Source organism: Tachypleus tridentatus, chromosome 4, assembly GCF_004210375.1.
Source record: "Tachypleus tridentatus isolate NWPU-2018 chromosome 4, ASM421037v1, whole genome shotgun sequence".
Classification (NCBI taxonomy): domain Eukaryota; kingdom Metazoa; phylum Arthropoda; class Merostomata; order Xiphosura; family Limulidae; genus Tachypleus; species Tachypleus tridentatus.
Genome location: NC_134828.1, coordinates 53,327,427 through 53,351,168, shown reverse-complemented (window position 1 = coordinate 53,351,168; position 23,742 = coordinate 53,327,427). Strand labels below are relative to the sequence as shown.

Sequence of the window (23,742 nt, the reverse complement as noted above, 5' to 3'; positions counted from 1 at the left end):
CCACATGTTTTCTATTCATGACCCTTCAACCAATATTGTTTCTCCTTGGTTATGAATAACCTATTGGACTATGTATTTAACCTGATTTGAATCAATCAAGAAATGATCCTAACCTTCTATTCTTTATCTGGATAACATTTTATGGTATTTTCCTTATCTTTTGCCTTTGTTCTTTAATATTGCATAGTTTTTACTCCATTACCCAGTTCTTACAGTTGCTTTGTTTTCCTCTTTTGCTTGTCATTAAGGATTTATGCTCCTTGTCCACACTTTCATGCCTCATTCCCTTCAAGTTCATGACTTTTTTATTCTGACATGCAAATATTATTCCTTTCTTTTTAGGTTCCCTATCTTAGATATCTGTTTGGTCTACTTGGTGACTAAGACCATTGCCTTTTGTTTTGTGCCCTTCCTCATTTTTGCATCTTCATCTTTTTCTCACCATCCTCCTGTATTCATTTTCCTTCCTCCACATTTTGTCTGAAGCATTTCATTGTGTTCCATAGGGATTTTTTAAAGAAACTTGTTCCCTATTTTTTGCTTGCTGAACCTATTCTGCTTTTTTCTGCCCTATGCTTCTTTAATTTCACTGCTGCTTGGACTTGTTGGGTCAAATTGTGACCCTCTTTACTGTACACTTTCTTCTTTCTTCTGTATGTGTTTCTCATTGAGCTCCCTTTCTTCACTCAGAAGTCTTTGTTAATGCTCACTTCTCACTGGTGACCCAGAATGTAGTTGTTTAAGCTAAGTCCTTGTCATTTTTCTAGACTTTCCTTGACTACTGCACCTTGTCTGGATCAGTCTACCTCTGTCCTTTCTTGTCCTCCCACCACGCAGTGTCTAATTCATCACTACTTATCAGTGGCTGTTCTGTCAGGACTGACCCTGTGAGCATCCATCACTTTCTCATTGCCACCTGTTTGTCTCAGTTTCTACGAACAGATATTTTTTATGTGCTATCCAATAGTCTCTATAGAAACTTGATTTCCCCTTGGTGTGGATTCCTGTAGGTGGTGAGGGGACCTTCCAGGGAAGGTTCTGTTATTTTAGTTTACCTCCTCTGGGATCTAAACATCCACCCACGTGTTTGCCGTGTGTGGCAACCTGTGAAGGGGAGGAGAAGATCCTGGTGGTTGAAGGGTCCAACCCTAACACACCACTTTGGCCTTGAATTCCTGTAGATGAGCAGCCTTGGGGTGTGGCCCCCCTTGGGTCAGTTGGCTGGTCCACTCAGGTTAGGGTCAACCAAGTACCAGTGATGGCTGTTCCCAACAGGTGTTGTGGACATTGTATCTGATGCTGGTGTTTGGGTATAGTTCTCACATAGTATAGTTCTGGCATTGCTGCAGCATCCTTGTTTGGCATTGTAGTGTGTCCCCTTGTAGGGCTTCATGGTGAGTGGGGTCAATGGTCACAGAAATTTTTCTTTCTTTATTATGGATACTCCAATTAAAAAACCTTAATAAAATATTGAAAAAACAGTCTATAGGTAAACAGCCACGTCTTGAAGATTCTGAGCAGCAATCCTTACCATCTGTGGCTCTTGTTGTACCTCATTTTCTTATATTGCATTCACTTTCAGACAAACCTTTAGGGCAAACGTCTCCCTTTTTCATTCAGAAGGGACTAGAGGAACTTGCTAGCTCTCCAAAGTCAGTAAAGAGCTTTGATCTGGTGACATATTGGTGGAAACATCCACATCTCAACACAGTGAACTCCTCTTGCATTCAAAGGCAATTGGGGATATACCTATAGAAGTTACACCTTATGCTACTTTGAATTCATCACAAGGAGTTAGTGTTGAGAAAGATTTGAAGAACATCCCAGAGTCAGAGATTCTTGCTGGTTTCTTCACCCAGTGAGTTTCTGCAGTGAGGCATATATCCACTTGCAAAGATAGAATTATGATGCCGCCCAATGTCCTCATTTTCACATTTACGTCACCACGTCTGCCTGCCACCATCAAGGCAGGTTATCTTAATTGTAGAGTAGAGCCATACATTCCAAACACTCTCCGATGTTTCCAGTGTCAGTGGTTCAGTCAATCGAAGACATCACATTGTGGTTCCTTGATGTGTGCTTGTTGAGGTAGCAAGGATTATGATGCCTACAAGTGTGAAATGGACCCTCATTGCATCAGTTGCAATGGCTCTCACCCGTCCTACTTTTATTCTTGCCCTAAATGCAGCATTTGAAAAGGATTTATAACATTACTTATCCTGAGGCTCGGAAATTGTTGTCCACCACCTCATCTCATTCCACAACTACAGTGGGAGTGCAGACAGATCTCTCTGTGCCTACAAAAGAATCATTCTCTAAACAAAGTCTTTTGACTTTTATGGTTAAAAAAGTTGATGAATCAACTTCAACCACTATCTCTGTCCCTTACATACATTCCAACAAACCCCAAGATCCACATCCTTTGGTTCCAGGTATGTGCATTTTTTTGGATATATCTTCTTCTCCCACCCCAAGATACAAAATAATCATTCGTTCACATCCTCAGTCACTGGAATTTCCTTTCAACAACAAAGACCTGCCCAATCGACCCAGGACAGGATCCATGGAGATTGATAGACCTCCCTCGAATAAGGATAGTAAGGAAAAAAAGATGTGGTCATAAACAGAAAGGTTCTCCACCCAATTCTCTTACATGTAAATACAAATGGCCGCCCTGATACAGTGGAACTGTTGAGGTTTACTTCTGGATGACATCAAACCACTGATTGCTTTCTACCATCCTGTATGTCTTTCCTTACAGGAAACAGTTCTGAAACCTGCCAATACAGTCACTTCTTGGCAGTTTTCTTTGTACAGAAATGACAGGCTATCTGATGGACGAGTGGCACTGTTGGTTGATCAGCATGTGCCCACCCTGTGTTTGCCACTCAACACACCCTTGGAGGCTGTAGTCGTCCATGTTTCCTTGGGTCATATCATCACTGTTTGTTCTCTCTACCTGGAGCGACATATGATCAATCAGACCTTGATGCTCTCGTTGAACAGTTTCTGTCTCCCTTTTTTATCCTGGGGGACTTTAATGAACATCATCCCCTCTGGGGAAATGCTAATATTGATAGGAGGGGTTGCTCTGTAGAGCATATGCTCTCTGACCACAACCTTTCTCTTTTCAATACTGGTTCTTTTACTTATTTCCATGCATCTAGTCAGTCTTTTACTGCTGTTGATCTCTCAATTTGCTCCTCTTCATTATTTTCCCATTTTTCATGGAGAGTTGACAATAATCCACCAGGCAGTGATCATTTTCCTATAATTTTGAGAGAGACTGGCAGTGGTCAATGCCACTCGACCTGCTTACCCTGGTGGAAGGTGGATCAGACAAACTGGCCCTCTTTCACTGCTCTTACAGAACTTGATCCTGCCATTATCTGTAAGCCATCAATAGATGACTGTGTGGCAGCAGTAATTGACTGTATTATTCAAGCAGATGCTCAATGTTTTCCTAAAATCTCGACACGTTTTCCACTATATCCTTGTCCATGGTGGAATTCCGCTTGCCACATGGCATGGAAGGCTCAAAAACGGGCCTTGAATAACTTTTTGTAGATATCCCACACTCTCAAACTGCATTGCTTTTCAGCAGGCTTGTGCACATGCTTGGTGGGTAAGACATCAAATCCAGAAAGAATCTTGGATTAAGATTACAACTGGCATATCTTCTACCACCAGTTCCAAAGTCATATCGGACAAAATTTGAAAGGTCAGTGGAAAATATAATTCTGTCCCCTCTTTATCTTGCTCTCTGATGGCCAGGAAGTAGCTGATACCCGGAGCATCACTGATGCTCTAAGTGAAACCTTTTGCCAGGTATCTAGCACTTCTGCTTTTTCTTCCACCTCTTTCCTTTCGAGCTGATTGTCTCTATGACTGTAATCATCCCTTTGCACTGGTGGAACTCAAACTGGCCCTTCATCGGTCTGGCAATACATCAGTGGGACCTGATGATGTACACTATGACATGCTGCACCATCTTTCTCCTGCTTCTCTTGATTGTTTTTAACCAGATCTGGCAGGAGAATGGTTTTCCTGATGCCTGGAAAGTATCCTAAAATTCCTTCAAACTACTGTCCAATTGCTTTGATAAGCTATCTATGTAAGACCTTAGAAAGAATGGTTAATGCTCATTTTGTTTGGTTCCTTGAATTAAACAACCTCCTCTCACCCACCTAGTGTGGGTTCTGATGACAACACTTCACCATGGACCACCTGATTTGACTTGAAACATCAATTAGAGAAGCCTTTCTCAAACGATAACATCTTGTATCAATATTCTTTGACACTAAGAAGGCTTATGATACAACATGGAGGTATGGCATTTTGCCGACTGGCCCAGTTTTTCTGGATACTGATCCACATTGGTATTCGCAGGAATGAGCTCACCGACATCACAGCTAAGTCCATCTGCTTTGGCACTATCACCGCTGGGCCTATTCCATACATGGACTATGGTCCTGTATTCAAGACTCAGCTTCGTGCCAGCTGACAGTCGACTTGGAGTGAGCAATGCAAAAACAAGCTTTTCCAAATAAAACCCTGTATTGGACTTTGGCCGTCTTGCTTCTGTAAGGATCGGAAAGAGGAAGTTGTTTTAACTAGACTACGTATTGCTCACCATTTTTTAACTGATCGTTTTCTTTCACCTGGAACTGACGCACCAGTGTGTAGTTTGTGTAATCCTCAGATCACAATAAGCCACATTTTACTCTCTTGCCATCATTATGAATCTCAACGATGGCACCATTTTAAACATGTTCTGTCCCAAGGTTTGTCCATAACGTTAGACAGTTATTGGTGATTGTGACACTGTCCATCTTGGTAATGTTTTTAGTTTTTTAAAGGCCATTAATCTTTTTAATGCCATTTAAGGTTTTTAATTTATACATTACACATTTTTAATATGGCTCTCTTTTAACAATCACAGTTCATGTAGTTTGATTTGAAATTAGAAACTGGCTGTAACATTAAGTAACTCGAAACCAGGACTGGAAAGACCAACTTCAGTTGACTGTTACAGTTAAGCTACAGAAAGTCCTTTACAACTTGAATTACTGTAGTTTTTCTCTTGACGTTGTAGACGAGATGTAAACATTGGTTTTATGCTATTTATGTTTTTTTAACTTTGTTTTGTTTTACCTTAATTTCCTTTTATGAATTTTACTAAATATACTTTTAACTTTTCACTGCATGTTTGGCACAGATAGTCCAGCTGCTTTGTGCCATAAGACACTAAATCAACCAACCAACTTGATTTGTTGGACACCTTCCCATACATCTCTATTACCCTCTTTTCAAGATGTTTTCTATGCCCCATTCATCAACCCCTCAGTGTGGATTCCTGTACGTGGTGAGGGGACCTCCCAGGGAAGGTTCTGTTCTTTCTGGTTACCTCTTCTGGGATCTAAACATCCACCCATGTGTTTGCCATGCATGGCGACCTGTGAAGGGGAGGAGAGAATCCTGGTGGTTGAGGGGTTAACCCTAACACACCACTTTTGCCTTGAATTCCTGTAGACGGGCAGCTTTTGCGTGGCTCTCTTGGGTCAATCGGCTGGTTCACTTCAGGTAGAGTCAACCAAGTACCAGTGTTGGAAGTTCTTAACGGATGTTGTGGACATTGTGTCTGATGCTGGTGTTTGGGTATAGTGCTCAAGAAACCCTGGCATTGCTGCAATGTCCTTGCATGACATTGTAGTGCATCCCCTCGTAGGGCTCCATGGTGGGTGGGGTCAGGGAGCACCGAAATTTTATTTTTTCCTATGGATCCTCCTACGAAAAATTTAAATAAAATAGTGAAAAAACAGTCAATAGGTAAATGACCACGTTTTGAAGACTGAGCAGCAATCTTCAACATCTGTAACACACATACCTCATTTTTTTATATTACATTCTCTTTCAGAAAAACCTTTAGGGCAATTGTCCCCCTTTTTTATTCAGAAGGGACTAGAGGGACTTGCTGGCTCTCCAAAGTCAGTAAAGAAGCTTTGATCTGGAGACATATTGGTTGAAACATCCACATCCCAATGCAGTGAACTCCTCTTAAATTCAAAGGCAATTGGGAATGTACCTATTAAAGTTATCCCTCATGCTACCTTGAATTCATCACAAGGAGAGAGGGATTTGAAGAATGTCCCCGAGTCAGAGATTCTCGCTGGTTTCTCCACTCAAGGAGTTTCTGCAGTGAGGCATATATACACTCACAAAGATGGAGTTACACTGCTGACAAATATACTCGTTTTGGCATTTACATCACCATATGCACCTGCCACCATCAAAGCAGGTTATCTAAATTGCAGTGTATGGCTGTACATTTCAAACCCTCTCGATGTTTCCAATGTCAGAGGTTTGGCCACTCAAAGACGTCATGTCGTGGTTCCCTGACGTGCTCTTTGTCGTGACAAGTACCATGATGCCTACGAGTGTGACACGGACCCACATTGTGTCAACTGCAATGGTTCTCACCATTCCTACTTTCCTTCTTGCCCTAAATGGTTGGAGGAAAAAGAGGTGCAGTATTTGGAAACAACTCATAACATTAATTATCCTGAGACTTGGAAATTGCTGTCCACCACTTCATCTCGGACATAAGCTGCTACACTTCATTCCACAACTACAGTGGGAGAGCAGACAGATCTCTCTGTGCCTCCAAGATAATCGTTTTTAAAACAAATGAAGACACTTTACCTCCATTATTAAAAAGGTTGATGAATCAACTTCTACACCCATCTCTGTTCCTCCCATACATTCCAACATACTCCAAGATCCACATCCTTTGGTTTCAAATACAGACATTTCTTCAGATACATCTTTGCAAAACAATCATTCGTTCGCATCCTAAGTCACTGGAATCCCCTTCCAACAACGAAGACCTGCCCAATCAACCCAGGGAAGGATCCATGGAGGTCGACAGACCTTCATCAAATAAGGACAGTAAGAAAAAAAGACGTGGTTGTAAACAGAAGGGTTCTCCAGCCACTTTGCCAACGCATCATTAAAAATGGCCACCTTGATACAATGGAACTGTTGAGGTTTACGTTCTAATCTGGATGACATCAAAACACTGATTGCTTCCTACCATCCTGTATGTCTTTCTTTACAAGAAACATTTCTGAAACCTGCCGATACAGTCACCTTTGAATAGTTTTCTCTGTACAGAAATGACAGGCTGTGTGATGGATGAGTACATGGAGGGGTGGCACTGTTGGTTGATCAGCATGTGCACACCCTGTCTTTGACACTCAACAAACCCTTGGAGGCTGTAGCCATCCATGTTTCCTTGGGTCATACCATCACTGTTTGTTCTCTCTAACTGTCACCTGGAGAGACATATGATCAATCAGACCTTGATGCTCTCGTTGAACAGTTGCCGTCTCCCTTTGTAATCCTGGGGGACTTAAATGGACATCATCCCTTTTGGGGAAGTGCTGATACTGATAGGAGGGGTCACTCTGTAGAGCATATGCTCTCTGATCACAACCTTTCTCTTTTCAATACTGGTTCTTCCACTTATTTTCATGCACCTAGTCAGTCCTTTACCACTGTTGATCTCTCGGTTTGCTCCCCTTCATTATTCCTCCATTTTTCATGGAGGGTTGACAACAATCAAGTAGGCAGTGATCATTTTCCTATACTTCTGAGATAGACTAGCCGTGATAGATGCCATCCTATCCGCTGTGTTTTGAGTGTCACACTTTTCAGTATAAAGTTAAATGCCATCACTGAATAATTCCCTCTCACTGTTGCAAACACGCTCTATGTCGATGACTTTCACACCTCGTGTCAGTCGTCGAACATGAGATATATTGAGTGGCAACTACAAACTGCCCTCGATCGTGTACTTAAGTGGACCATGGCGAACAGCTTTAATTTCTTTCTCTCTAAAACCGTTTGCATGCACTTTTGCTGCCCTCTGCAGCTTCTGTGTTCACTGTTGAATTATACGCCATTTCTCTTGTCCTGGATCATATTGAAGCTAAGCAGTACTCCAACTTATATTCCAATTTATACTGACTAACTTAGTTCTCTACTGGCCCTGGAATCGCTTCACATTGGTTCATACCCTGTTCTCACTGATATTGAAAACTGACTGGCCCATTTCTCATTGACATCTACTTCTATCCAGTTATTCTGGATACCAGGCTATTTTGGTATTCACGGAAATGAGCTTGCAGACACGGCAGCTAAATCTATCTGCTCTGGCACTATCACCACTATGCCTATTCCATACATGGACTATGGTCCTGTATTGAAGGCTCGGCTCCATGCCAGCTGGCAGTCGACTTGGAGTGAGCAATGCGAAAATAAGCTTTTCCAAATAAAACCCTGTATTGGACTTTGGCCGTCTTGCTTGCGTAAAGATCGGAAAGAGGAAGTTGTTCTGGCTAAATTACGCATTTGTCACAGTTTTTTAACTCATCGTTTCCTTTTATCTGGAACTGATGCTCCAATGTGTAGTTTGTGTAACACTCAGATCACTATAAGCCATATTTTACTTTCTTGCCATCGTTACGACACTCAGTGAAGGCACTATTTTAAACATGTTCTGTCCCAAGGTTTGTCCGTAACGTTAGACAATGTTATTGGTGATGGTAACACTTGATAAAGTTTTTAGTTTTTTAACAGCCATTAATCTTTTTAATGTTAGTTAAGTGTTTTATATTTCATCATTAAACCTTTTTTTATTGTGGTTCCCTTTTAAGAGTCACAATCTATAGTTTGATTTGAAATTAGAAAATGGCCATAACATTAAATAACTCAACACCAGGACTGGGAAGGCCAACTTCAGGTGACTAATGCAGCTGTTTGAACTATCTGTTTGAACTACCCCTTAGTCGTCCTGGCGAGTTATTATTACAATTTTGCTGCATGTCTTTTAAAATACTTTTATTACTTTACCCTTTGATAATGGCTGTAATGACACATGACCAAGAACCAGGACTAGAAAGGCCAACTTCAGGTGACTGACAGTAGTTCTTGTACTTACCTGTTAGTCTTCCTGGCATGTTATGATAATTACCATTATGCTACAGAAAGTCCTCTATAACTTCTGTTTCTGTAGTTTCTTTCTTAACATTGTAGACTAGATGTCAACATTAGTTTTATGCCACTTATGTTTTTAATTGCTATTTTGTTTTACCTTCATTTCCTTTTATGAATTTTAGTATATTTACTTTACATTTACAGTTTTACCGGATGCTTGGCAAGTTATTATTACAATTTTGCAACATGTCTTTTAAAACTTTTATCACTTTACCTTTTGATAATGGTGGTAATGACACATAACCCGGAACCAGGACTGGAAAGACCAACTTCAGGTGACTGACAGTGGTTCTTGTACTTACCTGTTAGTCTTCCTGGCACGTTATAATAGTTACCATTATGCTACGGAAAGTCTCTTACAACTTCTTTTACTCTGGTTTCTCTCTTAACATTGTAGACTAGATGTCAGCATTGGTTTTATGCTATTTATGTTTTTCAATGCTGTTTTGTTTTACCTTCATTTCCTTCTATGTATTTTACTACATTTACTTTTACCTTTTTACTGGACGTTTGGCACAGATAGCCCAGCTGCTTTGTGCCACAAAACACTAAACCAACCAACCATTTATCAAACTTGCATTTTCCAATTCTTTTCTTTTCCTTTCAACATAGCATCAGTCCCTTTCATAGTAATTTTCCAACCACCTTCACATCCTGCAGCTGTCATTTCTTTTCATAGATGATTGCCTTTTCATGACCCATTCTTGGGAGGTATCCTTTTCTTATACCTCCCTTCTTTAGCAGAATTCTCCATGGTTGGAGTGGCTTGTCAAAGTATCCAATTCCTTTCTTGCATCCACTGAATATTTCATACATTTTATGGGCATTTTCTTCATCTCTTGTCTCAGCCCAACTCATCCCTTTTCTCTTCACCCAAGAGCTATGGAGTACCTGGTTGTCAAGAATTGCACTTATGATTCTTGCCCTGCATTTAGGGTTCTTTCACTTTGAAGGACTGGTTTCCTTAGAACCCTTCGTTTCATTGAGGTGCAGATACATGCACCTCTTCCAATGGAACTTGCATATTCAATGGTTTCTTTCTCAGGTTCTATAATCTTTAGTTGTGAACCTCCCCTCTCCTCTACTGAAGGAATTGTCATGATGGTAGGACTGTGCCAATATTATTTTTGGCATTCACGTCACATCAAACTTGCTGTTTGAGGAGTATGATTTCATTTCCAGCCTTAAATGGTGGATAAATGAGGCATGATTCACTGACATTTCCATAGTCATTTCTTACACCTACTGTCAAAGAAGCACCCTGTTCAGGACCCTTTGCTGGGCTTATTCACATTTGGTTTGTCTTTTTGCTTGGTGTGTTTACTCAATTCCCTGGTCTTTTATAGGGCTTTCTCTTGGTTGGGTATGCCCTTCATAGATGCCTTTGCCCACCCCTCTCATATCCAGGTTTTCCATTTTCTGGTCCCTTGTTCTTAATCTGGCTGGAAATGCTTTCAGCCAAAATTTCACTCATCATTTTTTATATGTCTGTCCTCATCTTCACCTTCTCTCTCAGGTATTCATCTTGTAACATCACACTCCACAAGTCTTACTATTGTGCCAACCATGGCCAACTCTGCTTTGGTTTCCTCTGCTTCTTGAGTTGGTATTCAGACTCCTCTTTCTATACCAACTGTCCCCTCACACTTTCTTCAACTTCACATATCCCATTTTCATCAAGGAATATCATTCCTTCATCTTCACGTATGTGATTTGTCCAGTCCATCACCCATTGGATTAAATTATCTGATTGTGTGACCTTCTTTTGTCACATTCCTATCACCCTTATTTTCTGTCTGTCTGTCAATGGACATGGTGAATCTTTTGTTGTTGGTTCATCCACCATCTCCTCCTTCCCATTCTTCTGTGATTCACTCTTCTGCCCTTTTTTCATTTGATGTTTGATCTTGGTATGTCAGTCTCCACCATTGCTGTTTGTCAAGTGATGTTGTTTACTACATTTTAGCTTTCCTAATATCAGAGAGTGTTTTCTTCACCAACCTCTTTTTCCAACTCCCTTGCCTCACGCTATCTGTAATGTGGTTTTGCATTCACCATTCAAGTCATTTGCTTCTTGCTCTTTGTACCACCTTTCTCTCAAAACTTCCTTCTTCTTCCTCACCTGTGGTTGATGTCATTCAGAAATCTATACTAGTGATACTTCTAGTACTTTTTCCCACCACACTGATATGGTCCTTAATCTGGATTCTTTGTTTTTTTTACCTTAGACTTCTGGGGATAATCAAACTTTCTCTCCTGTTTTCCTTCCTTTTATATCTCACCTTTATGGCTGTTCAAACTGAGATCAGCTCCTTTGCTTTGTTTGGAGTGTTGTTTTTTTTCTGTTATTACTAACTTTTGAGATCCCCAACATCATCTGCTCTTACCCACCAACCCCCTCTCCTTTCAGCACAAGATGGAAAATCTTTGTTATTTAACCAGTTCCTTGCTAATGGGTTATTGGCCATGGAGAATCCTCATTATCTGGGCTTAACAGAATACATTATGAAGTAGAGTAGTGATGACACTCTCAGTGTGGTATGGGTTACCCCTTACACAGCTAATATACCCTCCTCCAGCAGCCAGAATCTATTTCAGTGGACTCAAGGTGAGCACATATTGTATTGTGTGATCAAACTGTACATATTGGGTTGCTGACAATTTATGTATAAGTAATTGATTGATCATCATGATCACATTCTGTCCACCCTTATGACACTTCAGGTTATTTTGCCTTTCCAACTCCCCTTTTTTTTAAAAAAAACCCAAAAGTATCCTGCAGTCTCTCATTGGTTGTGCCCCTGTGGAGTCCCCACCATTGAGTGGCACATTACACAAGCTTCCCTTTAGGCACTTTGTGAATGTAGCTCATCTAGGTAATTTTTGCAGTGGTACCTCCACCACTTCAGTGTTGGAGTCTAGTTTTAGTTTGTGCAGATATACATTATCGTGTCTGAAAATGTATTTTCAATAAATACTTTCACTCACATTTCTACCAAATCTCCTTCCTGGTGCACCTTTTTTTTTTTTTCTTGTCTAAAAATGCAGTTATCAGAAATGCAAATGCATAGAGGAAATTTACAATACATAGAGTAAAATATAGGAAATTAAAAAACGAATTAAATTTATTGAAAAGAGAACTTTTATTTCTTATAGGTAGACTGCAATTTGATATGTTGGCAAAATGTTGAATAATTCTATTTTTCTTCTTAACACTTGTGTCTGGTGAAAGGCTAATATTTTGAAGTAGCAGATACTGTAGTTATGCTGGATGAAATGTTTTACCATAATTCTGGTTCCTACAAATTTATTCACGTTTTGTTCTTTTAGCTCAAATACTACAAGGTTTTTTTTTTTAACACTGGCCCTCTGCCATACAATAACAAGTAGTAAGACAAGATAAAAATAAGGCAGTCTTATCAACTTGACATCATTTAGATAAAAGAATAAACATTTTCATTTCATTTGTAGTTACTTAATATTTTATTTCATTTTATGTATTTTAGCATTAGCTTAACTGTTTTTAATTTACAACCATATTGTTGTAAATTGTAATATATAAATTATTTCCAAATCTTTACATATATGTTTTAATTGTCTATCAAATCACATGCATATGTCCCCCCATGTGATAAATCAGTGTTAAGGCATATACTACTAAAAATTGCATTTTATTATCCCTGGTTGGAAAAGTTCAATTACCCATGATACTTTAGAAATATTGTATGTTATTCCTTTTTTGTGTACTATATACTCAGATAACTTTTTGTGCTGTTTTTAATTTGTACTTGCCAGAAAAGAATCATCTCTGCCTTAAACAGTGTGTGAAGTTAAAAAAAATTTTTTTTTAGTTAGTTTGTGTGTGTGTGTGTGTTGTAAGTTCTTCCAATCAGTAATATTCTAATTAATTGCACCAGTTTAGATGTGGTAAACCTTTGGAATAAATGCAAACTTGTTTTTTTTCTTAAGACAAAGAAATACCAAGCAGGAAAGAGTAAAGACTGCTGTGAAATGTTTTAAGATACTACTTTACATATACATTGTAGAGCATCTGTCTATATAGCTGTACGGAATGTGCATTATAAATAAATTTTATTTTTGTATCTCTGATATACTAGTGTGTAAGAATTATTTAAGTTTGGTGGCATAATTATATGTAATAGATTGACTGGTATATATATTACATATGTATTGCAGTTTTTATATCACATGAAGTCATAGGTTCTAAGCAACATTTAGTATAGTTTAAAGACTAAAAATGGAGGGTAGTGTTTCTATATTGTAGAAAAGTCAGTATATATATATGTGTGTGTGTGTGTGTGTGTGTGTGTACTTTATTTGGATCCACACCTAAATAATAATGTGTGTTTAAGCAGTTTATCTTGGATGTTTATGATAGCCTCTAAAGTTAACACTATTGGAGCTATTTAATTGATTTCCTTTGGTCACAAGAAATTTGTAGAGACAGTTGTGAAAGTTCTAAATGGTTGGTTATACTGTTTAATAATAAATCTATGACAATATTTGAAGCCAACAGCTATGTGTGTGTGTGTGTCTGTCTGTCTGTCTGTAAGAAAGGTATACTCTAGTATTTTTTTAATGCTATTTTCATTAACAACATTGGTTAGAATGTTTAATATATCTAATTTCATTAATTTTATTGTAGAGATTATTTTGTAAACAAGCTGGTTAAATCATGTGAAGTGTTACAAGACTTACAGCCAAAAATGTCATTAACAGAGAGGGTAACCAGTTGATGAAACAGTACATTCTATTCTTTATAAGTAAGAATGTAGGAAAAGTAGTCTTTATTGTTTATACCCCTTACTAGGTTTGATCCTTAGTTTCATTGTAAGTTGGTAGCTTGCTCTGATTGGAAATTAGTATTAATTGAGTATTATTACTAGAATATGGCTGTCTTTTTTTAATTTATTGTATCATTTTCTCAGGGTTCTATTTGAATAACTTTTTATCTTATGCTTATAGGGCAGTGTTCCATGACTTATAAGTCATAAAAAGTAGAATGGTGTGTGCTGCTATAATTTCACGAATATTGATATGGGGAAGTGTAGTATAATGTATAAGATTATTTGCCTAAGACTTACTTCAAAACCTTATTTATTTATTTCTATAGGCTGTATTAATGAGTGTATGCCTTCAAGGTATGGTAGAAGAGTTACTTTCTAAAAGAAATGGATTAAAATTTAAGAAACAGTCTGAACAAGGAAGTCGACACTGTTCTTGGAGCTATATGAAGCGTGATGGAAGTAGTTATGAGATTTCTGTTAGTCGGTCGTCATCCTCTGAAGGAATAGTGGACAATGAGGAAGTAAGTAATGAAACAAGATTTCTGAGTGAGCAACAGAGGGGTGTCATGATTTCCAGCATTTAAGTTGCAACCAAAAAAAAATTTAGGCTTGATCTACTAACATAAAACAAAAATATTGTTTTATTGCTAAAAGAACTCCCCTCTCATTAGTTTTCAGCCAATGGAATTTAGGTTAGCTAAGCTGTTTTCTTTTGAAGAAATTAGTATAAATGTTCATGATCAAGTCATCTCTGTTAAGTCTTTATCAGCCATCTCTGTTGACAAAGCTCACAAAAGTAAAAATCATAGAAGAAATGGGTTTATGAAGGTGAGGAACCAGGTCTTGTAACGTCTACTACCATATTCTTTTGTTTGTGATTTTGAACTGGAGTTTGAGTTTTACTCTATCATAGTCTGAAATTTAGTGTGAAGTTGGCCACACTGATAGATAATTCAGATTCTAAATATCACAAGAATTTCAACTCTCTTCAACAAGATAGTACTGAAAAGCTTTGTTTTGTAATTAACCTACCAAACACACAGAATAGGTGTAAAATAAAGTTGTAGCAATACATGAAACACACAAGTGTAGCAAATCATAAACAAGTAAAAGATAGACTACTTCTGAAAACATTTTCACACAAAGAATTTAAACCAGGTCATTTTAAATTACAAACTGGGAAAAATAGAGTGTTTCTGTATTATTTTCATATAGCCATTATATAATTCAGTATTACTCCCAGTAGTAACTCTTTTCCTCCATTTTTTTTTATCTTGCTTTGTTTTTGTATTTTTTCACCATTTATTTCAAGTATCCATTTGATGATCACCATGCACCCTCAGGGATATGTGTATCACAGTTTGATAAATGCTGCAATATGGATGAATGTGAAAGGTATTTTTAGAACTTTATTTGCATCATTTTACTGTTTCTTCAGCTTTGATATTATGTGTGGTTTATTAAGCCAGATTGAGTCTCCTTGCAAGTGGGTTATTCTCTGTTATCTGATTTTGTTAATATTTTGGCCCTCTGTTATGTGTGGTAATTCAAGTATTCCTATATCAAACCATTGTTTTCCATTTTGAATTCCAGGGAAGTCTGAGATTATGCATTATTTGAATATACATAAAAAAGAAATTAGTTTCTCTTTATAACATGAAACCACACTTATACCTCTGTATTTTTTCTAAATAAACTTTCATCTCGTATCTGTTGATGCCTTTGCAGGTACCTTTTTCCCATCTCCTTTTTCCATGTCCTTTTGAAGTATTCGAGACTTGTAAAACAAGATGCCTGTTCTCTGTATAACATCTCACAACTCCAACCAAGGCAGGGATCAGCTTTTATCTTTCTTAATTTTCCTTCTTCTTGCTTGGTGTTCTCTCTAAATTGTAATTGACTTATTGAGCATGTTTTTTGTGTTTCGCCAGATTTTTTTCTTTTTTTTTTAACTCCCTCTAGTTGCTCACTTAATTGGCCAGTTTCATAACTTGGCTAGCATTTTGAACTTAGAATGAAGGCAGATATTAGTCACAGGAGCATATACAAACTTTAATTCTTATTGGTATGCTCCTCTGGTTTGCACTCTGGTCTTGTTTACATATTATGCCAAAATCTGTGACTACACTTGAGAATATGTTTAGTTCTGCAGGTTCTGTCATTACTGCCTGTCCTTAACCCCATTTTTGTGTGTTTCTCGTCTGTTATATTCTAGTGAATTTTCCTGGTTCTCTTCCACTTCACTATGGATATTCTAACTTTTAGTATGCCAGAGTTAAGTCTACCTAGTTAAATTGTTAGAATTAAATTAATATCAAATTCTTTTATCTGATATACATTCCAACCACCCTTACTACAAATCCAGGAGAACTGGGTTATATCATTGCAAATGTAAACAAAAATATAACTTTAGCAGAAATAAGAATTTATGTACATTTTCCTGAAAACCACACAGTAGGTCATACAGAAGTTGAGTGTGGAGTATTGTGTGTAGATTGACACATGCTCTGCATTGCCTCAGGAATGGTTCAAATTTTTAGACACATTTCAGAGAATTACCCATTTGAATTTCACTTTAATTCTAAGGATGTAAAATTTAACCTTCATTTATTAAAGGCAAAATAAAGATAAAACATGCAATAAAACCATTAATAGTTTAGGAGTTAAAACTCTCGTAACATTGTTTGCTTTAACTTCTCTTTTTATGTAGGTCTAAAATAGAATTTGTCTTTAGTGTAAGATGAAATATAACTCTCCTCGTGGTGGTAGTCTCTGTAAAAACAAAATGAATATTGATTTTTGGTTGCAACTGATGACCATATATTTATTCAACTTTCTTTGCATTCTTCTATATGTTTGGCTTGGAAGATTGAACCAACTTTTTATAATATTTCTTTTTAAGACAAGTGCAATAAGATATTGTCTCTGTGTTTCTAAACTTACATTTGGTTTACAGACTTTTGCATAAATTTAACATTAAAGATTTTATTTTTACTTTTGCTTGTTAAGGTACAGACATACACGTATACAAACATGAAATTGATTTTAGCTCAAAAAAATATCAAATTAGAGAAGTGAAAGCAGTTGTTATTATAAAGTCAGTTCATTTAATTTTTTCCAAATTCTTGAGGGCATGTTTTTTTTTTTACTTTTAAGCAAAACAATGTCATGTAATATTTTTAGGATGTTTTTATTATTTAACAAAAATGAATGTTTGTTTTCACCCAGGACTATTCCAGAAGGCTAAACAAATCAAGAGATCATGTTAGAAAGGTAAGAAACTGGAAACTTGTTGTCAGACATTAAATAATTAAAGGAAGCAAAAACTCAATATGCCCAAAGCTACACATACTAAAGTTTAGACTTGGTTAGTGTTAAAAAATAGCATCCTAGAACTAAAATATAACTTTTTTGTAGGAAGTCATATTTTAAACCAATAAACAGGGTTACACAGCAGAAGAATAACAGGTAAATAACATTGAAATAAATGTAAAACTATTTACTTGAGGTAATTGTTAATATAAAACAAGTTTTCTATAGTTTTTGTTGTATTTATCACTATCCATTTCATAACTCTCTTGCTTCTAATGCTGTGTTATTCTTTTCCATATAATATTTGGTTCACTGTTTGTAAAATTCTGTCACAAAATTTTTATTTGCAAAGTAGAGATTGAGGTAAAATTTTAAATACAACATTTAGCTATTAATGTTTTATGGACAGATACATTATATGGTTTTATATAAACATATTTGATATCATTTAAAATTCTGAAATGTCATTTTTAGGAGAAATTTTCATCATATTTTGTTAAGCCGTCCGGTCGCTCCAGCAGTGGTAGCTTGTCTCCTGAATCCTTAATGGAAAATGATGTGTTTGAAGGGATTGGAGATGATGATCTCTAAGAGCTTTAACTGCCATATGTTTACTCAGAAGTTATTTTGATAATATGATAACATAAACATGTAATCACAGGGTGTTTTATAAACTAACTTTTAATTTTGTTTTTGCATCTTTAAAATGTTGATCTAATTGATTTGTTTTCATTCTACTATTAAAATGATATTAAGCATGGAGTCAGATTTATAAAATTTGGATTTTTATTATGTGCCCATTCTGTGAAAATTGCAAAGTATATACCATTATTTTAAGAAACAGTATGTTTCAGATTTAAGGATGCCAAGTGTAACTTTTTAATTTTAGAATTTTGTACACAGTATTGTAAAGATTATATTGATGCATGATGAAAGAGAATACAAGTAAGAACCAATAAAACAGTGAAATGAAATCTTAGTTTTTAGAAATAGCATAACTATTAGGCTGCAGGCAGGGAAAGAGTATTTCAAGTATATTAAAAGTAAGGAATTCTAAAGTTGAATTTTGGATATCACCTTCTATACTAAGCACTTACTTGTCACCAGAGTGTTGGTTTCACTGTAGAAAATGTCTTAAAATCCACTAAATATTTTCCTTTTTACTTGCTGCAAGTATCAAATAACAGAAAATGGTGGAATGTACAGTTTTAATAGTTCTTAAAAATATGGTTGTGAAAATGCAACTTCAAATTTATACTAGATATTCCTGAAGCTTTGTATGTACATTTATCATTGGTGATGTTTCAATAATATAATCTCATCATCAAATAGAGAACTTGAAATTTCATTAATAAAAATACAAACTCAGTCATCCTAAATGAGGATATAAAATGCTTATTAGAGAACCCAGAAAAAATGTAAAGAAAAGTGAGTGATTAAATACAGAATGAACAAACTGAAAACGTTTTATGTTTGAAAACAATGAATTGTAGTGTTATTTTTGTACAACACTAACTAGTATTATAAAATGTTTATGGAAAAGTAAAAAAAAAAAAAAGTTTGAGAGACAAGTTATGATAATTTATGATGTTAAGCATTACTAAAGAGGTATATTTTAATGCAGTAAAATTTTTGTAGTGTAAAGACAATTTAAAATAACTTGTTCTCTCTCTATAATCAGGTTATACCACCAGGTCTCATATTTTATCCACATCAGGAAGTTGCAAAAATTGTTATACAACTTCCCTCTTTCTTTATGGAAAAACTGGAACACCAAGTTTTATACTGGATTGTGTAATGGGGAAACAATTACATAATTTGTCACTTCCTTACATTCAAATTAAATCACCAAGTCTTGCAAGTTATCCAACATTATGAAATTAAAAGAACTATTATATAACTTTTCTCTTCCTTCCTTACATGACAGCTGGATCACTAGGTATCACAAGTTAGTCATCATCAGGAAATTAGGGAAATCTTTGTAATTAGCTTTTTTTTTTCTTTAGAGTGAATCGCCAAGTTCCATACATCATTGCATGTTGGAGGAAGCATTATATATAACTTGTTTCTTCATGTTTTCAGTTTCATATTTGATCAAACATCGGAATATTACAAAAAAAATGTGAACAAACCATAAGTACTACATTTAAGATTGAGTGTAATAATGTTTGAAAGCATTTGTGATTGAGTTAATAATGTAGTTATTGAAAGAGAAGGGTTTTATGTTGATTATTAATAATCCTTGATACTCATGGTATTAAAGACGTAAGAAATTAGTATCCTGTATTTCTTCCACTGTATAACCTTTTCTTTCAAGTTACGAATGTTGCTCAATATGATAATTATTTTTCTATCAACTATGGTGTTACAGTACACATTTTTATATTATGCATACATGTGAGGTTTTATCTTTTTAGTTAAGTTACATACATTAAGCTTAGTGCAAAATGGAAACACACAGTGAAAGCAACCTCAACCACTTCTGTACTCATTATAATTATGCTTAAGAATACACTCAAGCAAAGTATCAGTTTAATACAGTCACCACTCTTAGTTTCAGTACTTTTGTGTTTACATTTAAATAAAGTGCATAAATTAAATATTAATAGGTTCAATGTAACAACATCAGTAAGAGTTATTAGTAAATTAACTAAAATTCTGTTGATTTCTCTTTTTTTTTTTTTTAAAAACTGTTGATAAGTCGAATTACTCATAGGCTCAATATCTATATGAAGCCATTATGTCTAGTAATAAATACTTTGTCTATAAAGTAGTAAAATTAGTTATTGTAACATTTCATGGTTTCACTGAAAATTCAAGGTATAAACAGGGTATCATTCTGGAGATGTTGAAAGGGTAGAATACTGCTATGAATAAGTATAAAGATTGCATGTTTTGTGTGAGAGATCATACAATAAACAATACCCAGCAAATGGACTTTTATTGTTAGTTGTATATCTGTACAAACATCACTGGCTATAATGTTGCAAGTTATTCCTTGTTTGTTCTAAACGTGAAAAGGTTTTAATAAAAAATACTTTCTACAATACTGTTGAGAACATCAGTGGTCTTTCTAAAATGTGTAATTTTAAATATCCAAATCTGTGTGGTGTTTTAAGAGAGAGATGTTCTATGAAGTATGTAAATAAAATAAAATACAATTCTTCAAATTTTTGTCCAATAAGTAGTTTTTCCTTTTTCTTATCCTTCATGCAGGAACCTTGACTGATTAGAAGTTAATTATAACTGCTATTAAAAACTGTAAAGATACATGAATCTGTAGCAATATAATTTGTTATTATTAAATGTTTTTCAAATTTCCAAACCTTTAAGAGAATAGGTACTTTACTCACAATAGAAGTTTGTATTTTATTGTATGATACTAAATTCTTTAGAGAAGTTTATTGAAATACTAATTGAATTAATAACTATTACAGTATTTAATTTACTTAGTTTTGTGTACTATGGTTACTTTTAGCTGTACATAAGTCTAAAAATATTTTAAATTTTGTGAAGCATATTTTTTTAAAGTTTTCTGTTTGATTTTATGTTTTTGTAAATTGTGAATTCAAAATGAACACACTTAGGCATCATTCTAGTTGATGAAGCATCTTTGTATTATAATGCTTATATTCAAGATATCTTTTGGAAGTGAGATTTACATTTACAATTCAGTATTTCCATCTTGTAGAGTTTTTTTTTTAATGAATCTTAGTTACTTATAAGGGTCAGGTGTATGAAACTATGTTTTATGTGAATTTCAACAAACAAGCAATATAGATGAATAAGATAACCCTTAATTTACTGAGCATAGTAATCTGTCTTACATTATACATTTTGTAGCTCTTCCCTCTGAGTTTTCTGCTTGATTATAAACTGTTAACATAGCAAATGACAGAACATATAATTACCAAAATAATCTGGACTTAATAAAAGGTATTGTAACCAAAGTTTCAGTAGGTAGTTAAAGTGAAGGATAACTGTTACTTGTGGTAAAGGAGTATTGCTCTTGAATGGTAATGATTTTAAAAGAATGAACAATGAAAGTGACAGTCTACACGTCAGTTACAAAAGCTACATGCTCTTTATCAGCTGGGTAAATAACACCTGTCTGAAGATTTGGTAAAAACCCTGTTTTGTAATGATACATACATAATCATGTGAGTATCTGTCTTTATATATATATAAATGAAGCAGAACAAAATTTGTAAGTTTCCTAAATCGTTACTTGAAGTATGATTAGATTTCATGAAATTTATGTTAATCTAGGTTACACATGCACTCTCTCTGTCTCCATACATTTATATATTTATATATAAACACAGACATATGTACACTGTACATATTCAAGTATATTAACAAAGTATGTTTAAGAATGTATTACATGTACACGTATTCATCAAACTGATATTGTTCTTACTACTTGTTGCATCAGTTGAAATATTTAGATCTGTATGGTTGTACAGGCTGATAATACTAAAGTCTCTAGCAGCTTATACCCTACTTATATATGTATGCTACTGAGTTGTACTGAAATAGTTAACTTGTATAAGTGTTAATATATATCAAATATTTAGTTGTTTGTTAAAACTTTAGATACTACTTTTGCCATTTTTTAACTTCTGTAGCAAAAGTACATATGTTAAAGACAGAAAATTATTCTTAAAGCTATTTAAATTTTCTGCATAGTACAAAATATATAAATCTAAACCCGAAGAAAAATACAAGATTATTTTTAAAAGAATGTTTACTTTAAAAAAAAAAAAAGTATCTTTCTAATATATCTATCTATATAATTATTACACAACTTCGAAGTTTTCTGGTTGGGTATGTAAACTTGAAATCTGTTTCTAATCTTTTTCATATATATATTGTATGTGGTGCTTCAAGCAGATGTGTATATATTTAAATATATGTATCCATCTCTTGTAATTTCTAAGCTTTTGTACAGTGCCAAATGCTATTAGCAAAATGAAAATTCTTTTTTCTAAATGGTGTTGATTATTGTGTTTAGTTTCATATAAAATAAATTCTATAACAGACAACAACCATACTAAAGTAGTAACACAAAAAGAAGATATGTCCTACACATTTTCATTAAAACAGTAATTAACTGTTAATTACTTCAGTACAAATACATGCTTAAGATTAGATATATTCCTCCAGCCAGTAATCATGAAAGACGACTGCTATTTAATAAAATAAAATTATTGTGAACAGCACATTCCTTCACACAGACAATGACTTAAGAACTTTGACACAAATTACGTTTTTGTAGCTTTTGTTCTCTCTTAGAGAAAGATAAATAATAATTATGATACTGAAAGCTACTGTTTTATTGTAGATATTTCCCAGTAGGTAATCTATTTTAATTTGCAAATAAACTAACTATATGTAATCTTTTGTTTATTGTAAGATGCTTAACCTGGAAATCTTTTAATCCATTATTTAGCAAGAAATATTTTTTTGGGTAACAAATCATTTGAAATCACATCCACTTATTAGACGTTCCATTTAGAATGGAGTTTATTGTCATCTGTATTTAGAGAGATGGCTATGTAAATCCAGTCAGATTCCAGCAATATGTGTGAAGCTAAATTTAATCCTTTTTTTATTATTATTATTATTAAACTTTACTAATGGTTGTACTTCATGAAGTAAATTCTAAGAACACATGAAAGAATGCAAAGTATATTATACTATATGATATAATATGTCATCCACATTGCATATGCTTTATCCAGTGCCATGAAACCTTTAACTTAACACCAGTGCTCATCAAGGTGGGTGGGATACTATACAAAGGTTAGTGATCTCAGTGTTTATATATGTGTGTGTATATGTATATATCAGTTTCTTGTGAATGGAACTTATTGTGCAGACCAGATAAGCAAGTGAATCACAATCATTATTGATTTTATTAAAGTCAAAAGTTATCTGACAACTAGCAACTGAAGTTTGTAAGGGAATCTGCAACTTGTGAAAAGCTGACCTTTAATTATTATTATTTCTTGCTCTTTTTAATCTAAACCTTTTAATTTTGCTAATCAATGACAATAATATTTTAAGAGCCAACAATTGTTGTACATTGTTAAAGTGGGTATTGGGTTAAGAGTATTTACAAAACCTAGCACACTGTTGTGATTATTAGACATTTGTTTGAACTGTTCTGTAGTTTAGAGTACAGATGGGGATTTTGTGTATATGTATGTTCAAGCAACATTTGATAAGGTGCCATATAAAAAGCTTGATAAAAAAGTTGTTTTCTTTTGGTGTGGAGAATAGATTAGTTGATAGAAAACTAAGTAGATGTAACAAAGCAGAGGGTTTTTTTTATAAATGGAGTTTAGTCAAACTGGATTAGTGTCATGAAGTGGGGTACCTCAAGTCTGTATTAGGACCTTTCTTTATTTTGATTTATATCAGTTGCATAGAAAGATAAATGTCCAATAAATTATTTAAATTTGCCAATCATTTTAAGGTTTTAGGTATTGGGGTCTGTAAGAAGGAGGTTGCTACCTTACAAAATTAATTGGATTATATGGTGAGTTGGATGAGTAAATAC

The 23,742-nt window shown here is 34.9% G+C and overlaps 1 protein-coding gene across 4 annotated transcripts in view; it reads left to right on the top strand.

Moving 5' to 3' along the window:
• The window catches only part of LOC143249148 (sorting nexin-17-like), a 66,567-nt gene extending 44,398 nt beyond the window's left edge, over positions 1-22,169 (top strand). For 3 of the 4 annotated variants that reach the window (XM_076498553.1, XM_076498556.1, XM_076498555.1), the window contains 3 exons: positions 14,192-14,386; positions 17,094-17,138; positions 17,652-22,169. In XM_076498553.1, coding sequence (XP_076354668.1) covers positions 14,192-14,386; positions 17,094-17,138; positions 17,652-17,768 — 357 coding nt within the window. In that variant the 3' untranslated portion in view covers positions 17,769-22,169. Of the gene's footprint in view, positions 1-14,191; positions 14,387-15,177; positions 15,261-17,093; positions 17,139-17,651 lie in introns of all 4 variants that reach the window. The other variant, XM_076498554.1, reaches the window with a different exon arrangement.
• Positions 22,170-23,742: the final 1,573 nt, after the last annotated feature.